Source organism: Pan paniscus, chromosome 12 (assembly GCF_029289425.2).
Source record: "Pan paniscus chromosome 12, NHGRI_mPanPan1-v2.0_pri, whole genome shotgun sequence".
Lineage (NCBI taxonomy): Eukaryota > Metazoa > Chordata > Mammalia > Primates > Hominidae > Pan > Pan paniscus.
In genome coordinates, this window is record NC_073261.2 from 64,227,239 (window position 1) to 64,248,344 (window position 21,106).

The 21,106-nt window shown below is 42.6% G+C and overlaps 1 protein-coding gene across 1 annotated transcript; it reads right to left on the reverse strand.

Moving 5' to 3' along the window:
- Window positions 1-1,797: 1,797 nt before the first annotated feature.
- LOC106634459 (small ribosomal subunit protein uS2-like) lies at window positions 1,798-21,096 on the reverse strand. Its single transcript, XM_055108350.2, has one exon. The coding sequence runs from the start codon at window positions 10,821-10,823 to the stop codon at window positions 10,038-10,040; it is 786 nt and encodes a 261-aa protein (XP_054964325.1). The 5' UTR covers window positions 10,824-21,096; the 3' UTR covers window positions 1,798-10,037.
- Between the last annotated feature and the right edge of the window lie 10 nt (window positions 21,097-21,106).

The window sequence follows — 21,106 nt, forward strand, 5'->3', positions numbered from 1 at the left end:
GAGTTTGACATCCAACAAGATGACACAGTTACCTGCCTTGCTGAGGGCTCCTCTCAGGCCACACATTCTGCAGTTTCAGCAGGCTTCCCGCCCAAGTCTGGCTGAAGAAGGGAGGCCTGGCAACTGTCTGAGGTTCGGAGTGTGGTTAATGGCTGAGGGAACACCAAGTCAGACGCCAAGGACAACAGGGGACCTTCTGCAGTCTCAGAGTTTGCTTTTAACAAGAGCTGGGTGCTCATTTCACAGCCAGAATCAACCCACTTGCTGAGGAGTCTGGGTCACTGCCCACTCTAGCCTCAGGGCACTCCCAGGGCAGATCCAAAGCTCCCTGTCATGAACCCTGGTATGTCCTGGAGGTGTCTTCCCTGACCCTCAAAGACTGATTAAATAAGGAGCTGAAGAAGAAACAGTTACAGGGTTTAAAAGTGATTGCCTCTGTGAAAGGAGCAGAATTGGAGGGTAAATAAAGAGGATGTTATTGTTTGCCTTTTAGTAATTGTTTGCTTTAAAAAAAAAAAAACAAAATAGCTATTTCTGCCTTTTTTCTCTCAACTTTTTATTATAAAAGATTTCAAACCCAGAGAAAAGTTGAAAAACACATACAATGAAATGACATCAAAAAAACTATCCATAAAGATAAATTGAATGTCATCAAAATTGAAAGGTTCTGCTCCTTGAAAGACATTGTTAAGGAAAAGACAAACCATGGACTGGAAGAAAATATTTTTAAAATACATATCTGGCTGGGCACACTGGCTCACGCCTATAATTCCAGCACTTTCGGAGTCCAAGGCGGGCGGATCACCTGAGGCCAGGAGTTCAAGACCAGCCTGGCCAACATGGTGAAACTCCGTCTCTACTAAAAATACAAAACTTAGCCAGGCGTGGTGGCGGGCGCCTGTAATCCCAGCTACTCGGGAGGCTGAGGCAGAAGAATCGCTTGAACCAGGAGGCAGAGTGTGCAGTGAGCGGAGATGGCGCCATTCCACTCCAGCCTGAGCGACAGAGCGAGACTCCATTTCAAAAAAATAAATTAAATAAATAAATAAAACTAAAATACATATCTGATAAAGGACTTATATGGAGAATATTTTTAATATTCACAAAACTCAATAAGAACATAGATAACCTAATAAAAATGGGCAAAAGATCCGAACAGACACTTCACTAAAGAAGACATACAGGCCAGGCGCGGTGGCTCACGCCTGTAATCCCAGCACTTTGGGAAGCCAAGGTGGGCAGATAACAAGGTCAGGAGATTGAGAGCACCCTGGCTAATGTGGTGACCCCATCTCTACTAAAAACAGTGTTTTAAATTAGCCGGGCGTGGTGGCACGGGCCTGTAGTCCCAGCTACTCAGGAGGCTCAGGTAGGAGAATGGCGTGAACCCAGAAGGCGGAGCTTGTAGTGAGCCGAGTTTGCGCCACTGCACTCCAGCCTCGGCAACGGAGTGAGACTCTGTCTCAAAAAAAAAAAAAAAAGAAAAAAAAAAAGAAGACATACAAATGGCATATAAGCACATGAAAAGATGCTGAACATCATGTCACTAGGGAAATGCAAATCAAAACCATTACATGATACCACTACATACTCATTAAAATGGCTATCATTAGAAAAGTCAGCAATACCAAGTGTTGGTGAAAACATGAAGAACTAGAACTCTCATATATCGCTACTGGGAACTGAAAATATCCTGGAAAACTGTTTAGCAGTTTCTTAAAGAGTTAAACATAATCTCACTCCTCAATATTTACCCAAGAGAAGTGAAAATTTGTGTTTACACAAAAATCCACAGGCAAATGTTTATAGTGGCTTTATTCATAATTGCCTAATACTGAAAACAACCTACATGTCTTTCAGCTGATACATGGATAAACAAAGAGCAATACATCCAAACAGTGGAATACTACACAGCAATAAAAAGGGAATAAACTGACACATGCAAAAACATGGATTAATCTCAAACGTCTTAAGCTAAGTGTCAAAGGTTGAATTGTGTCCTCCCAAAAATAGTAAGTCCTAACTCTCTAACACTTCAGAATGTGATCTTATTTGGAAATAGGGTCACTGCAGATATAATGTCTTAAGATGAGGTCATACTCAAATAAGGTGGGCCCTTAGTCCCATATGACTGATGTCCTTATAAAGAGACACACAGGAAAAATGCCATGCAATGACAGAGGTGGAGATTGGAGTTACGCAGGCACAAGGTAAAAAATGCCAAGATTGCTGGTGACACCAGAAGCTAAGAGAAAGGAATGGAACAGATTCTTCCTGGAGCCTTTGGGAAAGCATGGTCCTTCCGACAACGTAATTTTGGACTTCCAGCATCCAGAATGAGACAATACTTTCTTTTATCTTTTCTTTTTCTTTCTTTTTTTTTTTTTTTGATACAGTCTCGCTCTGTCATCCAGGCTGGAGTGCAGTGGCATCATCTCGGCTCATTGCAACCTCCGCCTCCTGGGTTCAAGTGATTCTCCTGTCTCAGCCTCCCGAGTAGCTAGGATTACAGGCGCATACCACCATGCCCAGCTAATTTTTGTGTTTTTAGTAGAGACGGGGTTTTGTCATGTTGGCCAGGCTGGTCTCAAACTCCTGACCTCAGGTAATCTGCCTGCCTTGGCCTCCCAAAGTGCTGGGATTACAGGCATGAGCCACCCGCGCCTGGCTGACAATACATTTCTATAGTTTGAAGTCACCCAGTTTGTGGTGTTTTGTTACAGCAGCCCTAGCAAACTAATGTATAAGTGAAAGAAGCCAGACTTAAAAGGCAACATACTATGTGCTTCCATTTGTATGACATTCTGGGAAAGGCAAAACTATAGAAATGTTGCATAGATCAGTGGTACAAGGGGTAGGGGGTAGGGTGAGGGGATGACTACAAAGGGGCAAGGGAGAATTCTAGGGATGATAAACTGTTCTATGTGTTGATTATGATGGTAGTTATACAATTGCATGTGTTTGTCAAAATTCATAAAACTTTACAATTAAATGGGTACATTTTACTTTGTAAATTATACCTAATTAATCTGACCAAAAATAATTTCCCAAAACCCAAAACCAACAGTCAAAAAACTTTGCATATCTTCCACCCAGATTCAACAGCTGCTAATATTTGACCATTTGCTTTATATATGAATGTGATTTTTCCTGAATCATTTGAAAATAAGTTGCAGACATCAGGACATTTTATACCTAAATATTTCATTATACACTTTTTTTTTTTTTTGAGACGGAGTTTTGCTCTTGTTGCCCAGGCTGGAGTGCAATGGCGCAATCATTTCAGCTCACCACAACATCCGCCTCCTGAGTTCAAGTGATTCTCCTGCCTCAGCTGGGATTACACGCATGTGCCACCACACCCTGCTAATTTTGTATTTTTAGTAGAGACGGGTTTTCTCCATGTTGGTCAGGCTGGTCTCAAACTCCCGATCTCAGGTGATCTACCCGCCTCAGCCTCCCAAAGTGCTGGGATTATAGGCACGAGCCACCGCATCCAGCCCCTCATTATACATCTTCTAAGAATAAGGTCAATTTTCTACATATCCAAGAAGAGTAACAATAACTCTAATTATTATATCATCTAATTTACGGTCCATATTTCAACTTCTCCAGTGTATTCAAAATGTCTTTTGTAATTGTCTTTTTCTAACTATATCCAGTCAAGGATAATATTATGTATTTGGATGGTGTGTCTCTACAATCTCTTAATCTAGAATAATCTTTGCATCTTTTATTTATTTATTTATTTTGGAGATGGAATCTTCCTCTGTTACCTAGGCTGGAGTGCAGTGGCTCCATCTCGGCTCACTGCAACCTCCTCCTTCCAGGTTCAAGCGATTCTCCTGCCTCAGCCTCCTGAGTAGCTGGGATTACAGGCGGCTGCCACAATGCCCAGCTTGTATTTTTAGTAGAGATGGTGTTTCGCTATGTTGGCCAGGCTGGTCTCGAACTCTTGACCGCAGGTGATCTGCCTCTCAAAGTGCCAGGATTACAGGCGTAAGCCACCGCACCCGGCCATCTTTGAATCTTTTAATTTTTAAAGTTATTTATTTACTTTTAATTTTTTTGTAGTGACAAGGTCTTGCTATCTTACCCAGGCTGGTCTCAAACTCCTAGCCTCAAGTGATCCTCCTGCCTTGGCTTCCCGAAGTGCTGGGATTACAGGTGTGAGCCACTATACCTGGCTAGCATCTTTTTTCTTGTTATGACCTTTGTTCAAACACATCGTACTGCAGAATGTCTGACATTCTGGATGTGGTTGATCACTTCTTCATGGTGTTACCAAATATGTTCTTCTATCCCTGCATTTCTTGTAAACTAGAAATTAGGTCTAAAGGCTTGATTAGATTCTGGTTAAATGCTTTTGGCAAGAATAGTTCACAGCTGATAGAGACTTATTTTTCCTTCTTACTGGCCTCCCTACTGGCCTATTTTTCTACATTTCTACATTTCTCTCTCATACGATGAAGGACTTGTGTACCTGGGCAACCATATCTTGTGGTGGGCCTGGTGTACCAGCTAGACATCAAGGCCACAAACATCAATAAGGTAGTTTCTGTCCTAAAGGAGATAAAAGAATGCAATAGCACCCTTTATCATCCAATAAATATGTAGTAACTGCCATGAGGAGCCAGGCACCATGCTAGGTGCTGGGGATACAGCATTAAGCAAAGACCAACAAGTTTACAGTCTAAAGTACAAGGCAAATATTCGTAACAAAGAAAATCCAGAAATAACTTGTGATAAATGCTATGGGAAAAAAAAAAAAAAAGCACAGGAGAGTATGGCTCAGTATCATGGGAAACCTGACTTAGGGGTGTGCCATGTGAGGTGAGGACTGAAGGATGGGCAGCATACCTCTCATAGAAAAGCAGGGGGATGTGTTTGGTGAGAGGGAAGGATTAGTGGAAGGCAGGGCAAGGGAGGTGAGCTACAAGAAGTTCTCCAAATGGCAGGCAGGCAATTACAATCCCCTGTGGTGATGCCATGGCAGGAATGAACCTACATGCTAAACATGGGCGGTCAGGGCAGCTTCCCTGAGAAAGTGACGTCCAAAGGCCTGAAGGATGACTCAGTCCGTGGAGGTGAGCAGAGGGAAGATGGAGAAGCAAAGCAGCCTGTTGCTAGAGTTAAATCTGTGTAGGAACTTAGGTTCAAGAAAACTATGACGTATTCTTGCCAAAAATTTTAATATGAATAAAGACTCTAGATCTAACTTCTGGTTTACAGGAAATACTGGGGATTCAATACTGATTTGAATTAAAAGCTCTTAACTAAGGCCAGGCATGGTGACTCATCTCTGTAATCCCAGCACTTTGGGAGGCTGAGGCAGGAGGATCATTTACACCCAGGAGCTCAAGACCAGCCTGGGCAATATAGTAAGATCTCATCTTTACAAAACACTTAAAAAAAATTAGCTGGGCCTGGTGGCACGTGCCTGCGGGTCCCAGCTACTCAGGAGGCCGAGGTAGAAGGATCACTTAAGCTATGATCATGCCACTGCACTCCAGCCTGGGCGACAGAGTGTGACCCTGTCTCTAAAAAATAAAAAATTCCCTAAGCCACACAAGTAAGAGGCAGAGTCAGAATCCAATCCAAAGTTGCTGTTTCCAAAGCACCTGTATTTATCACACAACACTGCTCCCAGTAATAATAATGGCACCTACATAAGACAAAGGTTAGAGAAAGAGGCTTTTTGTAATGAAAGTCAAAGGAAGAGATAGATTCTCTTTTAGCACAACAAGGGCACAGGAGTATGCCAGCGGAGGTCATTTGGCCCAGCATGAATGATCTACTTATTTTTAGATGCTTGAACAGGAGGCCAGAGCACGGTGGCCAGAAATTTTCATCCCCCACCCTTCTCATCATTCCATCAGGAACAGAAAATGATTGTGCTAGAGGGAAGAAATAAAAACAGTTGAGACCTTGGGGGAAGGCCCAGTAGGGTACGAAAGAGAAGGGAAAGGGGAATGTGAGAGAGGAGCCAGGAATGAGCGACTGGGGAGAGGTCTGCTAACCAGAGGTTTGTCCTATAGTGCCATGGCCACTAAGCTCCCTTCCCCATGGCTGAACTCCAAGTTAAACCGTTTAGATAGGCTGCACAAATCTGTCATCCTGCGCACTCTGGGTTGGTTACAATATGATGCAGCAGTCACCAACCTCTAGGATTCTGTGTGTTCTTCGACAACTAATTGGGAGACAGTTTTGTTAGGAACTGTTTTACGATGGGCTTCCATAACTTCTATGAATGTCAGGCATGGTGCTGGGTGCTTTGGATACATTCATTATCTCTAATTCTCTCAAAGACCCACCAGAGGAGATCACTGATACCTAGAGAGTTACTCGCCAGGATCACAAGGCTACCAAACCAGTGTTAGATAAACTTAGACACATTAAAATTTTAAAAAGGTTTGAGACCGCGATTCATGAACTGGACATTGCCAAACCACAATTTGATTTGTTGAAGTGGAAGTCCCTAGTTAGAGGCTAGTTGGTGGTTTCTGATTGGTAGTTTCTAGTTAGAGGTTAGCAGGTTTTGACTGGTTATGCTTAAGTTTTGTTTTCCTAGGCCACTTTGAGTTGGGTTTTGATTTGCTTAGAAAGGAACCTAAGGCACTGGAGAAGTCTGAGTCTAATGGCCGCTCATTTATTTATTTATTATTTATTTATTTTTGAGATCGAGTTTTGCTCTGTCACCCAGGCTGGAGTGCAGTGGCGTGATCTCGGCTCACTGCACCTCCGCCTCTCGGGCTCCAGCAATTTGCCTGCCTCAACCTCCCGAGTAGCCAGGATTACAGGCGCCCACCACCATGCCCAGCTAATTTTTTTATTTGTAGTGGAGATGGGGTTTTGTCATGTTGGCCAGGCTGGTCTCAAACTCCTGACCTCAAGTGATCGGTCTGCCTCAGCCTCCCAAAGTGCTGGGATTACAGGCGTGATCCACTGTGCCCGGACTTAATTATTTACTTTATTACCAGGTAATTTTTAATTGTGCCTGTCTGACTTAGATACAACTAAACAAGCCAAGAACAGTGCTTCTCAAACTGTGAGTAAGGTTGATTTTTAACATTTCCAATTCATCACAGACTGGTAATTTTGTAAAATACAAAACAAAGTAAAATACATGCAAAATACAAGCCCAAACTTATTACATTTAATAGACATACTCTGTGAATTTGCTGTAAATGTTTCTGAACAGTTACCCTGAAGGTTTGTACTGATCTTATCACAGAATGGCAGTAGAATAGAGCAGTGGCTCTTAGTCATGAAGGCACAGCTGAATCATATCCAGAGCTTTTCCTAACTACATGTGCCTGCCTTTCACCCAGACTCTGATTCAGCAGGCCTGGTGTTTAGTAGATACTCCCTGGGGGATTCTGATGTCCATCCCTGGTTAAGAACTACTCACTGCTCTAAGATGTTACCAAAGCCATTTTCTATCTTGGTGCCATTCAGAGAATCAAAGTCCCCTTTCAGAATTCACTAAAACCAGTAAAGGATGAGGGATGGGGGTGGCAAAACTACCAAGGAATTGAAAGATGCAAGAGTTGTCCTCTCTAACATCTGCATTACTACCTGATGCTATTTCAATCTTTTCAACTTAAAAATTTTTGTGTTTGGTTCAAGGACGGAATCTCTGAGCAGCAAATTAGAAGCAGTCAAAATTGCATTTAGCAAATAATCACTCCCATCTAAGATAACACCTATGTTTCCTCCTACACAGCCCTGCCTTTGTAAAAACTGGCCACCTCCTGCATCTGCATTTGAGGGATTCTGGGAATTGTCCACACCCCAGAAAAATGGTGCATCCTTAACTCATCCCAGAGGATAGCCCGCTGGTGGGGCAGCCAGTCATTTTCAGGAAGAAACAGCCTGGGAAGAGAAACCACTCCACCTTTTGAGATCAGGGCCAATGTGACAGGTAGGGAGATGAGGGATAAGCCTCACAGGAAGACTCCATAGAAACCTCAGTGAGAATAGGAAGTGCTGATGAATTCCCTCCAGAAAAATAATCCAGTGACCTCAGTGTCCCAACGGAGATGAGGACCAATAGGATGCTTGTGAAAAAAATGACAAATAGGCAGACTGAGCCAAAATGCAATTTATTTTCTTCACTACTCCTAGTAATTAGTTTTTATTTATATCACTGGTGTGTGTGTGTGTGTTCAACTGACACTACCACAGTGTTAAATCGGTAATAGGGTTTGATGTACACAATGTATACTCTTTTCTCTCAGTCCCAGTCCTTGAAAGGTATTTTCATATAGCAGGTGCTCAATAACATTTGGGAATATTCCTCCCACTTCACTTTCTAAAATAGATTGAAAACTTCTTGATGGACAATTGTTTCCAGGCTACATCAAGGGCTGCAACAAATCAACAGAAAAATACCAAAAGAAAAACAGGGCCAGGAGTGGTGGCTCACACCTATAATCCCAGCACTTTGGGAGGCCAGGGCAGGCAGATCACCTGAGGTCAGGAGTTCAAGACCAGCTTAGCCTAGTAAAGATGGTGAAACCCCATCTCTACTAAAAATACAAAAAATTAGCCGGGTGTGGTGGTACATGCCTGTAATTCCAGCTACTAGGGAGGCTGAGGCAGAAGAATCGCTTGAACCCGGGAGGTGGAGATTGCAGTGAGCCGGGATGGCGGCACTGTACTCCAGCCTGGGCAACAGAGTGAAACCCCGTCTCTACAAAAGTTACAAAAAATTAGCTGGGCATGGTGGCGCACACCTGTAGCCCCAGCTACTTGCGAGGCTTGGGATGGGAGAATCACCTGAGGTTGAGGCTGCAGTGAGCTGTCATCACATGCCACTGCCCTCCAGCCTGGGCAATAGAGCGAGACCCTGTCTCAAAAGAAAGAAAGAAAAGAAAACCAGGCAAAAGGCAAAAGACCATTTCATGGAAAGGGAAATAAAAGTAGCAAAGACATAAAAAAAAAAAAACAAAAACGCTCAATCTCACTAATGATTGGGAAAAATGCAAAAATGAGTTTTGACTCATCATACTGGCAAAAATTATGGTATTACCAAGCACTGACAAGGATAATGGGAAATACAGTCATCGTTGCTTAACGACAGGGATACATCCTGAGCAGTGCATCATTAGGCGATTTCATCATTGTGTGAACATCACAGAGTACTTACACAAACCTAGACAGTACAGCCTACTTATATGGTAGAGTTTATAGGCTACAAACCTGTACAGCATGTTGCTGTACTGAATACTGTAGACAACTGTAACACAATGGTATTTGTCTGTCTAAACACAGAAAAGATACAGTAAAAATACGGTGTAAAAGATAAAAAATGGTATACCTATCTAGGTTATTTATGTGAATGGAGCTTGCAAGACTGGAAGTTTCTCTAGGTGAGTCAGTGTGTGAGATGTCAGTGAATGTGAAGGCCTAGGACATTACTGTACCCTACTGTAGACTTTACACTATACACTTATGCTACACTAAATTAAAAAAAATTTTTTCAATAAATTAAACCTTAGTTCACTGTAATTAACTTTTTGGCTCTCTTTTAATAACACTTATCTGAAAACACAAACACACTGTACAGCTGTATAAAAATATTTTCTTTATATTCTCATTCTGTAAGCTTTTTTCCTATTAAAATTTTAAAAATTTATTTACTTTTTAATTTTTTTTTGTCAAAAACCAGGACACAAATACACATTAGCCTAGGTGTACACAGGGTCGGGATCATCAATATCACTGTCTTCCACCTCTACATCTTGTCCCACTGGACGGTCTCCAGGGGCAATACGCGCATAGAGCTGTCATCTCCTATGATAACACTGCCTTCTTCTGGAATCCCTCCTGAAGGACCTGCCTGAGGTTGTTTTACAGTTAACTTTTTTTTTTTAGAAACTGATGTTTATTTTCCATCAACCATTTTTCCATGTTGCTTAAGAGCCTATGCAAGAACAGCTTAAGACCAGTCAGTGGTTGCTCCTACCCATTCAGTGGCCTGAGCAGTGGGAGCTGCAGACCAGTCTTCCGTGGCAGGCTGAGCGCTCCCGTCTTCAGTAGGGAATAGGCACAGAGGGCACCTGTACACCTTCAGACCAGTCTGCAACCTCAGGCTGAGTAGCAGTGAACTCAGGAGCTGGAGCAGTCCATTCACCCTGAAATTCCTCCTTGGTCACTGCCTTTTCAGCAGCAGCTTGCTCTTCTCTTTCAATCTCTTCAGGATCTCTGTAGAAGTACAGATCAGGCATGACCTCCCATGGGTGTTCACGGGAAATGGTGCCACGCATGCGCAGAACTTCCCGAGCCAGCATCCACCACATCAAACCCACTGAGTGAGCTCCCTTGTTGTTGCATGGGATGACAATGTTCACATAGCGCAGAGGAGAATCTGTGTTACACAGCGCAATGGTAGGTAGGTTAACATAAGATGCCTCCGTGAGAGGCTGGTGGTCAGCCCTGGGGTCAGTAACCACAAGAAGCCGTGGCTCCCGGAAGGCTGCCTGGATCTGGTTAGTGAAGGTTCCAGGAGTGAAGCGGCCAGCAATTGGAGTGGCTCCAGTGGCAGCAGCAAACTTCAGCACAGCCCTCTGGCCAGTATTCCTGGAGGATATAACACTGACATCAGCAGGGTTTTCAATGGCAACAATAGTACGAGCTGCCAGCAGAAGCTTCTCCCAGGTCCTCTTCAGATTTATGATATAGATGCCATCACTTTTCCTTTTATAGAGGTACTGTTCCAACTGGAAGTCAAGAGTGGTGCCACCTAAGTGGGTTCCTGCTGCAAGGAACTTAAGGACATCCTCCTCCTTCATTTGCAGGACATCAAGGGCTCCGGACATTGTGAAAGTTTCCCTTTAAGTTATGATGGGAATCCAGAACAACGCCGTATGGACCCCTCTGCAGGTAGTGCGGAAAGGACTTTTTTTTTTTTTTTTTAATAAGTAGAGAGTATACTTAAAAGATAAAAAGCACAGTATAGTAAGTACATAAACCAGTAACACGCTTATTATCAAGTATTATGTATTGCACATAATTGTATGTGTTATATTTTTATATGACTGGCAGTGCAGTAGTTTATTTATACCAGCATCACCACAAACACATAAATAATGTGCTATGACACTAGTGATGGGAATTTTTCAGCTCCATTATAATCTTATGGGACAATTGTCACACATGTCATCTGTCATTGACTGAAACATCATTATGCGGAGCATAACTGTAGATATTCTCATACACTGCTTGTGAAAGTATACATTGGTTGGGCTACTTTAGAGGGCTATTTGCCAATATTTATATGCATTCTGAGTTTGAGAGATTCTGAGAACTATGCTGGAGCCACTTCATACCAGCTAACAGAGCTGATTGTGCATTCATGTCTCATTAGTAGTTTGAAATCGGCCATGGTGGAAGAATTCACACCATGGAAATTGGTAAATGCTACAAATCAGCCCCACTTCCTCTTTTTGGAAGACTGGTTGTTAAACATTTATCAGTACTCTAAAGTCTATTTGACAGTGTCTACAATTAAAAAAAAAAAAAGAAAGAAAGAAAGAAAAAGCACATAACCCATGATACAGTATTCCTGTTTTCTAAGATATATTTGTACATGTAAACAGGGAGGCATGTTCAAGGATGTTCACAGCAGCATTGTTTGCAATGGAAAATTGAAGACAACCTAAAAACCCACTCATTGATAGTGTAAACCAAAAAGCATCTGAGACAGGTCTCAATTGATTAAGACGTTTACTTTGCCAAGGTTAAGGACCGTGGCCCATGCTGCAGCCTCAGGAGGTCCTGAGAACATGTGCCGAAGATGGTGGGATTGCGGCTTGGTTTTAGGGAGACAGAAGTTATGGGCAAAGACATAAATCAATACATGGAAGGTATACATTGGTTTTGGCCTGGAATAGGGGGACATCTCAAAGTGGGAGTTGGGGGCTGTTTCTAGGTCATAGGTGGATTGAGAGATTTCCTGACTGGCAATTGGTTCAAAGAGTTAAGCTCTGAGTGAAGAGTTGAAGTCAGCTTGAGTTATGGTAAGGGGGGAATGTTTTGGAAGCCAAGGTTTTTGTCATGTAGGTGAAACCTCCAAGGAACAAGCTTCAGAGATAATAGATGTGACAGTCTCTTATCTGACCTAAAAGGTGTCAAACTCTGTGGAAAAACCTAGTAGAGGAAGGAGATTCTCTAAAAAAATGCAAATTTCCCCCACAAGGGACAGCTTTGCAGGGCCATTCAAAATATGTCGAAGAAATATATTTTGGGGTAAAATACTCTGATCTCCTTCCAGGCCTGCTGTCTGTCATGAGATGTTACATCAGAGTCAGGTTGGAATTTGATCTTACTGCTACAAAGAGTCTGTTTTGTCGGTCTTAAAATCTCTGTTTTAATGTTAATGCTGGTCAGTTGGGTCTAAACTCCAAAGAGAGGAGGATATATAATGAGACCTTCCCCATCTCTTCCTGTCATGGCCTGAACTTCTAACCACCCCTCTTCCTGTCATGGCCTGAACTTTTTCAGGTTTTTTTTTGGGATCCCCTTGGCTGAGGGGGTACATTCAGTTGGTTGGGGAGATTAGAATTTTGCTTTTGGTTTATAATAGGAAACTCAAAAACAAAAACCTCCAGCCTATTCTAAATGGAACACTATGCAGCAGTTAAAATTAATAAACTAAATTTATATAAACTGTTGGGAGAAAAAACTTCTCTACCAATTTAGGTCCAATTGGTCAGTGGCCTGTGAATCAACTGACAATACACAGATTAACAGGAGAAAAACGTACTACATATGCGAAGGTACCCTAAAGAGAGTAACTCCCAGAATAGCTGGGCGGGGGGGGGGAAATCACACAGCCATAAAAGAGAATAAAATCGTATCCTTTGCAGCGACATGGATGCAGCTGGAGGCCATTATCCTAAGCAAATTAATGCAAGAACAGAAAACCAAATACCACATGTTACAAGTGGGAGCTAAACTGTGGATACTTATAAAGACGGCAATAATAGCTACTAGGGACTACTGGGGTTGAAAGACTAACTACTGGGTACTATGTTCACTACCCGGGTGATAGAATCATTCATATGCCAAATGTCAGCATCACACAATATACCTAAAGTAACAAACCTGCACATGGACCCCTAAATCTATGAACACAATTAATGGCTAAACTTCTAGGTGCAAAACTAGGGATGGCATTTGGGCTGTAAAGAATGGCACAGGCTGTGGTTACCCCAGTAACCACTTTCTTCCAGGACTCACTCAAGGCAATAGGGACTTGCTTGGTCTTGCCCCTTCTGTTATGGTTCCAGGAGTGGTTGCCCAAAGGTGATGCAAGTTGATTCTCCCAGGGATGGGTCCCCAGTGAGAGCTCTCAAGCTATTCAGGGACCTTCAGAGCCAAATTCCCCTAGCATTTTGTTCAACTCTTCCCCATGTGTACAGCGACAAGGAAGGGTTTTGCATTATCCTTTCCCATTTATTGAAATTACATCTATAAGAACTGATGAAGAGAAGGGTCAGTTTTTTCCATCTGTCTCAGGGAACTTGGTGGGCCTGATAACTCTCCCACTACATGCTCCTGGCCCCAGATTATCTGGTTACTTATTTTTAAACTTCCTGATATTAGGGGAAAAGATTTTTCCCTAAATTCCCTATAAGTGATATTTGAAGCGGTGGTACGCCACCCAGCAAATGGCTGTATCCAGTTTTAATGGTTCATAAAGTAACTTATGAAGTGACTTGTTTTCTTTCAATTCAAAGGAAGTCTGGGGAAAGGCACCATTCATTCATTCAAGATGGGGTCTCAATATGTTGCCCAGGATGGTCTTGAACTCCTGGGCTCAAGGATCCTCCTGCCTCAGCCTCCTGAGTAGCTAGGATTACAAATGTGGCAGTTTGAAAGGCACTTTCTTGGTCTATGTGGTCTGCCTGTACCCAGATGATTTGGAGCCTCACCTCTAGTCCCACCCTGGCCAGCCAAACCAGGGTCAGCCTGGGGCTCCAGGAAAAAATGAAATGTTACATGGCCTTACTTGCCTTTTTCTGCTATTCATAGGCTGATATTGGTTGATAGTAAATATAAACCCACTGGGCAAGTTCATTTTTGCACAGAGTGACAACCGTCACTGAACTCTGTTTTAAGGGAGGGATTTTGGTGGGGTTTTTTTTGAGACATGGTTACCCAGGCTGGAGTGCAGTGGCATGATCTCGGCTCACTGCAGCCTTGACCTCCTGGGCTCGATTGATCTTCCCACCTCAGCTCCCCAAGTAGCTGGGACTACAGGCGTGCACCACCATGCCTCGCTAATTTTTTGTAGAGACAGGATTTTGCCATGTTGTCCAGACTGGTCTTGAACTCCTGAGCTCAAACAATTCACCCACCTCAGCCTCCCAAAGTGCTGGAATTACAGGCATGGGAGGGATTTTTTTTTTTTTTTTCTTTAAATTGAGACGAGGTCTCACCATCATGCCCAGGATGGTCTTGAACTCCTGGGCTCAAGTAATCCTCCCATCTCAGCCTCCTGAGTAGCTGGAACTACAGCTGTGTGCACCACACCCAGCTAATTGTTCAACATTTTTGTAGAGACAGGGTCTTGCTATGTTGCCCAGGCTGGTTTCTAACTCCGGGGCTCAAGTGGTCCTACTGCTTCAGCCTCCCAAAGTGCTGGGTTACAAGTGTGAGCCACTGTGCTGGGCCAGAATTTATTATTTATTTATTATTTTTAAAGAACCTTCATTTCCTCTGGCAATCTGCTTGGGGACATGCACATGAATCTCATGGGAGAACAAGAAAACGTTTCCTTTTTGTGTTCTCCACTTTCCCTTCCCTTTCCAGAATCTAGGCCCTGGTGATTCCCTTCAGGAGGCAGGAAAGCGATTCCGTGAAGAACAACAGCCGTCACCTTCCTTCCCAGTTGAGCCAGAAAGGCCCCACAGCTCTGCCATGGATGCTACAGAAAATGCTTCTGGCCTCAACTCCCCAGGGAGGGAGTAAGCCTTGGGGTTAGTTCAGTTGCACAGTTCCACGTCTGTTAGCAGCCACTGGTTCTCTTACTCCAGCTATGTTTAGCTTTGTTTGACTATCTTCCATGGGAACACAACTGCATTAGTGTTCCTTTTCTCAGTTCTCCATTTCAAAAATTTTTATTTATTTATTTAATTTCTGAGAGGGGGTCTTGCTCTGTCACCTAGGATGGAGTGCAGTGGCACAAACACAGCCTCACTGCAGACTCGACCTCCAAGTTCAGCCTCCTGAGTAGCTGGGATCACAGGCATGCACCACCATGCCTGGCTAATTTTTTTATTAGTAGTAGAGACAGGATCTCCCTATGTTGCCCAGGCTGGCCTTGAACTCCTGAGTTCAAGCAATCCGCCCGCCTCGGCCTCCCAAAGCGCTGGGATTACAGGCATGAGCCACCGTGCCCTGGTATCGGTTCTCCATTTATAACAACTTGTCACCAAGAACCCGAGACCCAAGCTTGGGTCAATGGTTGTCCAGCTAGGATGAGAATAATGTGCTGGCTATCTGGGTACTGTGGACAGCCTGGAAGCCCCATGTGGCTGCCAACTTACTCATTTTGCACTGCACCCAGAGAAGGGTGGCACTGAGTGGAAAGTGAGGCCAAGGTCATCACAAACAGCATCAGACTCTACAAAGAGTGACAGCAACCTGAAGCACAGAGACAGGTCTAACATGGATGCAGGATGTAAGTGACGTTGGGCCTAGTCTTAGGTCACATCTGCATACAAAAATCCTCACTACAGGAACTGTCATTATTTAAACACATGAGCAAAGACAGAGATTTCTGAAATAGGCACTTATTCTTTTGAAGGGTCTAAAAGGTAGAACGTAGAGATGGAAGACAGTAGACCTGAAATTCCTTCCTGACCACGGCCTTGTACAAATCTTCTGCCCTGTCTGTCCAGATGTTTCCTTATTTTTGAACAGATGCTAAAGCCTCCAAATCAGTCATTCTGAGATTCATGCCAATTCTTAGCCATGATTCTAAAAATAGCCAGAATAGAAATAATATACAATCCTCATATTTATGCTTACTTCTTTAATGTAAAAACAGTGTAATAACAGCATGAAGGAAATAATTTAATGATTTTAATTTTTCAGCCTAAAATTATTTTAAACTAACGGTTTCACCTTGTTCCACTTGAGTAATCAAATTCATATTTTCCCCCTTGCCATCTCTCCCCCACCTGCATCCTGTGAATCAACAGAAGTTAAAACCCTAACACCAGCAGGAAACAGAAACTAGCCAAGAGCATGTAAAACAGAAACAAGACAGGCATGGTGGTGCTGAGATGGGAAGATCACTTGAGCCCAGGAGTTCAGGCTGCAGTGAATAATGGTGGCACCATTGCACTCTAGCTTGGGGAACAGCATGAGACCGTCTCTATATTAAATTTTAAAATATAATAAAAGAGAAAGAAAATGCCTAATTACAGTTCTTGGTGAATAAATGATGTAAATGCCCATATTTTACTACCTGCTCATGTATAGCGTTAGTATTGTAATCAGATAGTTTATGTACCAAACTTGTAAGTTATGCCAGTTGGGACCATTTATCTAACAGGAAGCAGGCCCAGGCAGGTTCCTTTGCCACAAAGGATGGTTCAATGTTGCATACAGTTGGGTTGCCATGAGAGACAATTATGGCCATCCCCAAATAAGGAAAACTTGATTGCACTTAGATAAAAATTGCGATTTTTCAAATTTTGAGGTCAAAACCTGTATACTCTACAACTAGAGGTAAGCTTAAGCTAATTATGTTCTATTTTAGTCTTCCCTTCTGCTGACTAAATCACCATTTAAAATATTTGTAAACCTTGGTTGTAAAGTTGGACACCTAAGAATTCAAAATAGCAATTGTCCCACAAAGCCCCATCCCTTCCAGTATCGTGTTCTTTTAGGAAAGTATTCAGTTATCTCTCAGCTGATCCTAAGATTCCTTCTATATCTTGTCCCTTTCATTTGTTTAGATATTTACTATACACTTTAAGGCTGGGTGCAGCGGCTCATGACTGTCATCCCAGCACTTTGGGAGGCCGAGGTGGGTGGATCACCTAAGGTCAGGAGTTCGAGACCAGCCTGGCCAACATGGTGAAACCACGTCTCTACTAAAAATATAAAAATTAGCTGGGTGTGGTGGCGCATGCCTGTAATCCCAGCTACTCGGGAGGCTGACACAGGAGAATCGCTTGAACCCGGGAGGCAGAGATTGCAGTGAGCAGAGATTGCACCACTGCACTCCACCCTGGGCGACAGAGTGAGAGTCCTTCTCAAAAAAAACTAAATAAAAGGCTGGGCACGGTGGTTCATGCCTGTAATCCCAGCACTTTGGGAGGCCGAGGCGGATGGATCATGAGGTCAGGAGTTCAAGACCAGCCTGGTCAAGATGGTGAAACTCCGTCTCTACTAAAAGTAAAAAAAAATTAGCTGGGTGAGGTGGCAGGTGCCTGTAATCCCAGGTACTCAGGAGGCTGAGGCAGGAGAATCGCTTGAACTCAAAGGGCGGAGGTTGCAGTGAGCCAAGATCGCGCCACTGCACTCCAGCCTGGGTGACAGAGTGAGACTCCATTTCAATAAATAAATACATTAAAAAGAAAAAAAAACACACAAAAAGATACTTACTGTACACTTCAGAAAAAAGTATTTTCTAACATCGGTTTAGCATTTATTTCCCTTTAATTTCTATTTATATTATTTTCTAAATGTTCACTCAGGTGTAAAAAAATAACTTCAACAATTAATAGTTTGACATGATGTCAGCTATTTAAGATACTCAATATCATCCTCTGCTTTTCACCACCTTCTTGCATTTGGGGGTGAAGAGTTAAACTACTTTTTTTTAATGCTGCAACTCTTTTTGAATAATTATTAAAATAAGACTGGGGGAAGAGAGGTTATATAAAGGAAATAAAGAGTCTATAATGGAATTTAGGCGTTTGCTGTTACAGCTGAGAAGAACTAGAGCTTCCAAGGAAAGCCTGACCTAAGAATAAGGCCAAATCTTTTGCTTCTTGTCAACACAACACTACCAAAATCTGGAGTTATTTTCTGACTTTATTCTGAAAGCTAACTTTTAGCTTGGCTGGACTGTTTTTTTCTTTTCTTCTCTCGTCTTTCTCTCTCTCTCTCTCTCCTTTTCTTTCTTTTTTAGAGATGGGCTCTTGCTGTTGTTGCCTGAAGCCCCAAACTCCTGGGCTCAAGGCATCCTCCTTCCTCAGCCTCCTGAGCAGCTTGGACTTGAGGCCTGTGCTACCACACCCGGCTAACGGGCAGGAATCTTTCTAAACAGACTGAATTTAGAGTGCTTATTGCTCAAGCAGGGATAATTTCTACAAGGTCCAGTTCAGGCTGAGATTTTTATTTTGTCCCTAATTTCCTGAAATCAAAACAAAGTGGTTTTAATCCAGGATCGCAGAGGTAGAAAACCTAGTGGGGTCTCTGGGAACTTTATACCTGTTTTCTCCTTCCCTGGTCCTTTCTCCATGCTTTTATTGTTACCAGGGAGATGTCCTGGTTTAATGTAAGTGTCCCTTACAAAACTTTCTAAGAACTTAGTCCCAGAAAATACAAAAAATGATGATAGCCAATTAGGCGAGAGAGGAGGTAATTTAGTCTTATACTTTCTCAGAGGGAATACAAATTAATACAGCCTTCCTGGAGAGGAATTTGGCAATGTTTATCAAAGTTAAAAACTGTGTACTAGGCCGGGTGCAGTGGCTCACGCCTGTAATCCCAGCACTTTGGGAGGCCGAGGCGGGTGAATCACTTGAGGTCAGGAGTTCGAGATCAGCCTGGCCAACAAAGTGAAACCCTGTCTCTACCAAAAATACAAAAAAAAATTAGCCGGACGTGGTGGCAGGTGCCTGTAGTCCCAGCTACTCAGGAGGCTGAGACAGGAGAATCACTTGAACCTGGGAGGTGGAGGTTGCAGTGAGCCGAGATTGCGCCACTGCATTCCAGCATGGGTGACAGAGTGAAACTCTGTCTCTAAATAAATAAATAGAACTGTGTACTCCACTTCTGGGAATTTATTCAAGGAAAGTCAACTCTTCTCCTAGTTCTAGCCTTCTTTCTGTACATTAGATTGATGGGTCATTAACTGTTCTTAGTATGTTTCTGTATTTTCATAATAGACTATAATAAACATATATACCTTTGATAATAAAAAATTAAAAATCATCAGTAAATATAAAATATACCCTGTTAGAAACAACTTGCATTCAGAAGTGCTTAGTGTTAAATGTGGGGACCACCTGCAACAACCAGTTTTTGGTTTTCTTTTTAATTCTTGAAAACTCAGTATACATTAACTGTAGTTCTTCCAATGACCTAGGGTTTGGGAATACAATTTTAAAAGCCCATGGCCACTCTTGTAGCTATTACTTTCATGGGATGACCTAAACAGAGTTTCAGACTATGACAATGATTTCCTCTCCTTGTGGCCCATGTGCTGTTCCTTCACACTTCCACAGACATCCATGGGATATGTGAGTCAATACTAAGGTGGTAGCTCTAGTTATTCCTTCCAAGGACATCTGGAATCCGATTATCTGATGAGATATTCTATTGCTCCATTTTACAGCAGGAGACCTTATCAAAATTCTCCTAGATTACATGACAGCAGCCCTGGGAACAGAAGGCAAGTTTAAAATAGTTTTTTTTTTTTTTTCCAAACCACATTCCTTTCTTGAATCTATTTACAGTACTGTTTCAAGATGTTTTCTGAAGGGTCCACAGGGGCTACATTGAAAACCTTCTGGTTATTGTTTGCTAACTGCTGGGATGGTTTTAATCAGAGAAGAAGCCAATAATTTCAGCTTGGGTGTTAGAAAAGCTCCTGAAATGTCTCCAAACTGATTTAGGAGAAACTGCTTAACAGAAGAGGACTTATTCCTGTCCTGAAACAAACTCCTTAGCATGGACATATGCTGTAACCACAGACCAAGATAACCACATTTTTTGAACATATTATACTCCAAAGGCATCTTAGATTTCTAAATATTATCAGTATCAGATGACAAAACCTGTTCAACAAGGACCATAGCCTCAATATGCTAGTTGACAGCCTCCACCTTTGGAATGTTCTTGGTGTTTGGTAACTTCTCTAATAGGACCTAGTTTTTATTACACTAGTTTTTCTTAAAGAAATTTTTTGAAAGGGGTTTTATTTTAATGACTCGGGTGAAATTTTCTGAGGTAAAAGACCTCACATCAGTCTCAGCAGACATCTGCCCCTTCCCACGATCCTGACTTGAGGCAAGTGAAGGGAGTCCCTTTGTTGCGAGGCCAATTTAGTTCTAGGTTCCAGAAAAGCCTGAGTCTCTCAGTAGTTCAGATCAAACCAGATGCCCCAGATTTAAGCAGAACTAATCCAAATGCCCAAATCAGTTTCAGAAAGAGCTCAGGTTTTAACTAGGGTCAGGTACATCTTTTCTAGGTTAGGTAGGTGCTCCTATGCCTCAGCTAAAGACATAGCACTTTGGTCAGCCCTATATTTGCATGATAAAAGCTTTTTTTTCTACTTTAAAAATAATTCCTACATGATTTATCATGTATAAACTCTTAAAACCCCACCCAGGACAAACCACTATTATCAAGGATTTCCATTGTTGATCAGTCTCACCCTAATCCTATTGAATCCAAGTCTCTGGGGATAGAGCCCTGGAAGCCTACTTTTTTTTTTTTTTTTTTTTTTAAATGTAAATGCTTTTCTCACGCCTGTAATCCCAGCACTTTGGGCTTTGGGAAGCCAGGGTGGGAGGATCACTTGAGCCCAGGAGTTCCAGACCAGCCTGGGCAACATGGTGAAACCCCATCTCTACAAAAAATACAAAAATTACCTAAGTGTGGTGGCATGCACCTGTAGTCCCAGCTACTTGAGAGGCTGAGGTGGGAGGCTCGCTTGAGTCCAGGAGCTTGAGGCTGCAGTGAGCCATGACTGCACCACTGCACTCCAGCCTGGGCAACAGAGCAACACTCCGAATTTAATAATAACAACAACAAAGTGAATGCTTTTACAAGTACCCCTTATAACATTTATGCACACTGAAGGGTGAGAACCTCTGCACTGAAACAACTGTAAGACTAAATGAAAGCTAGA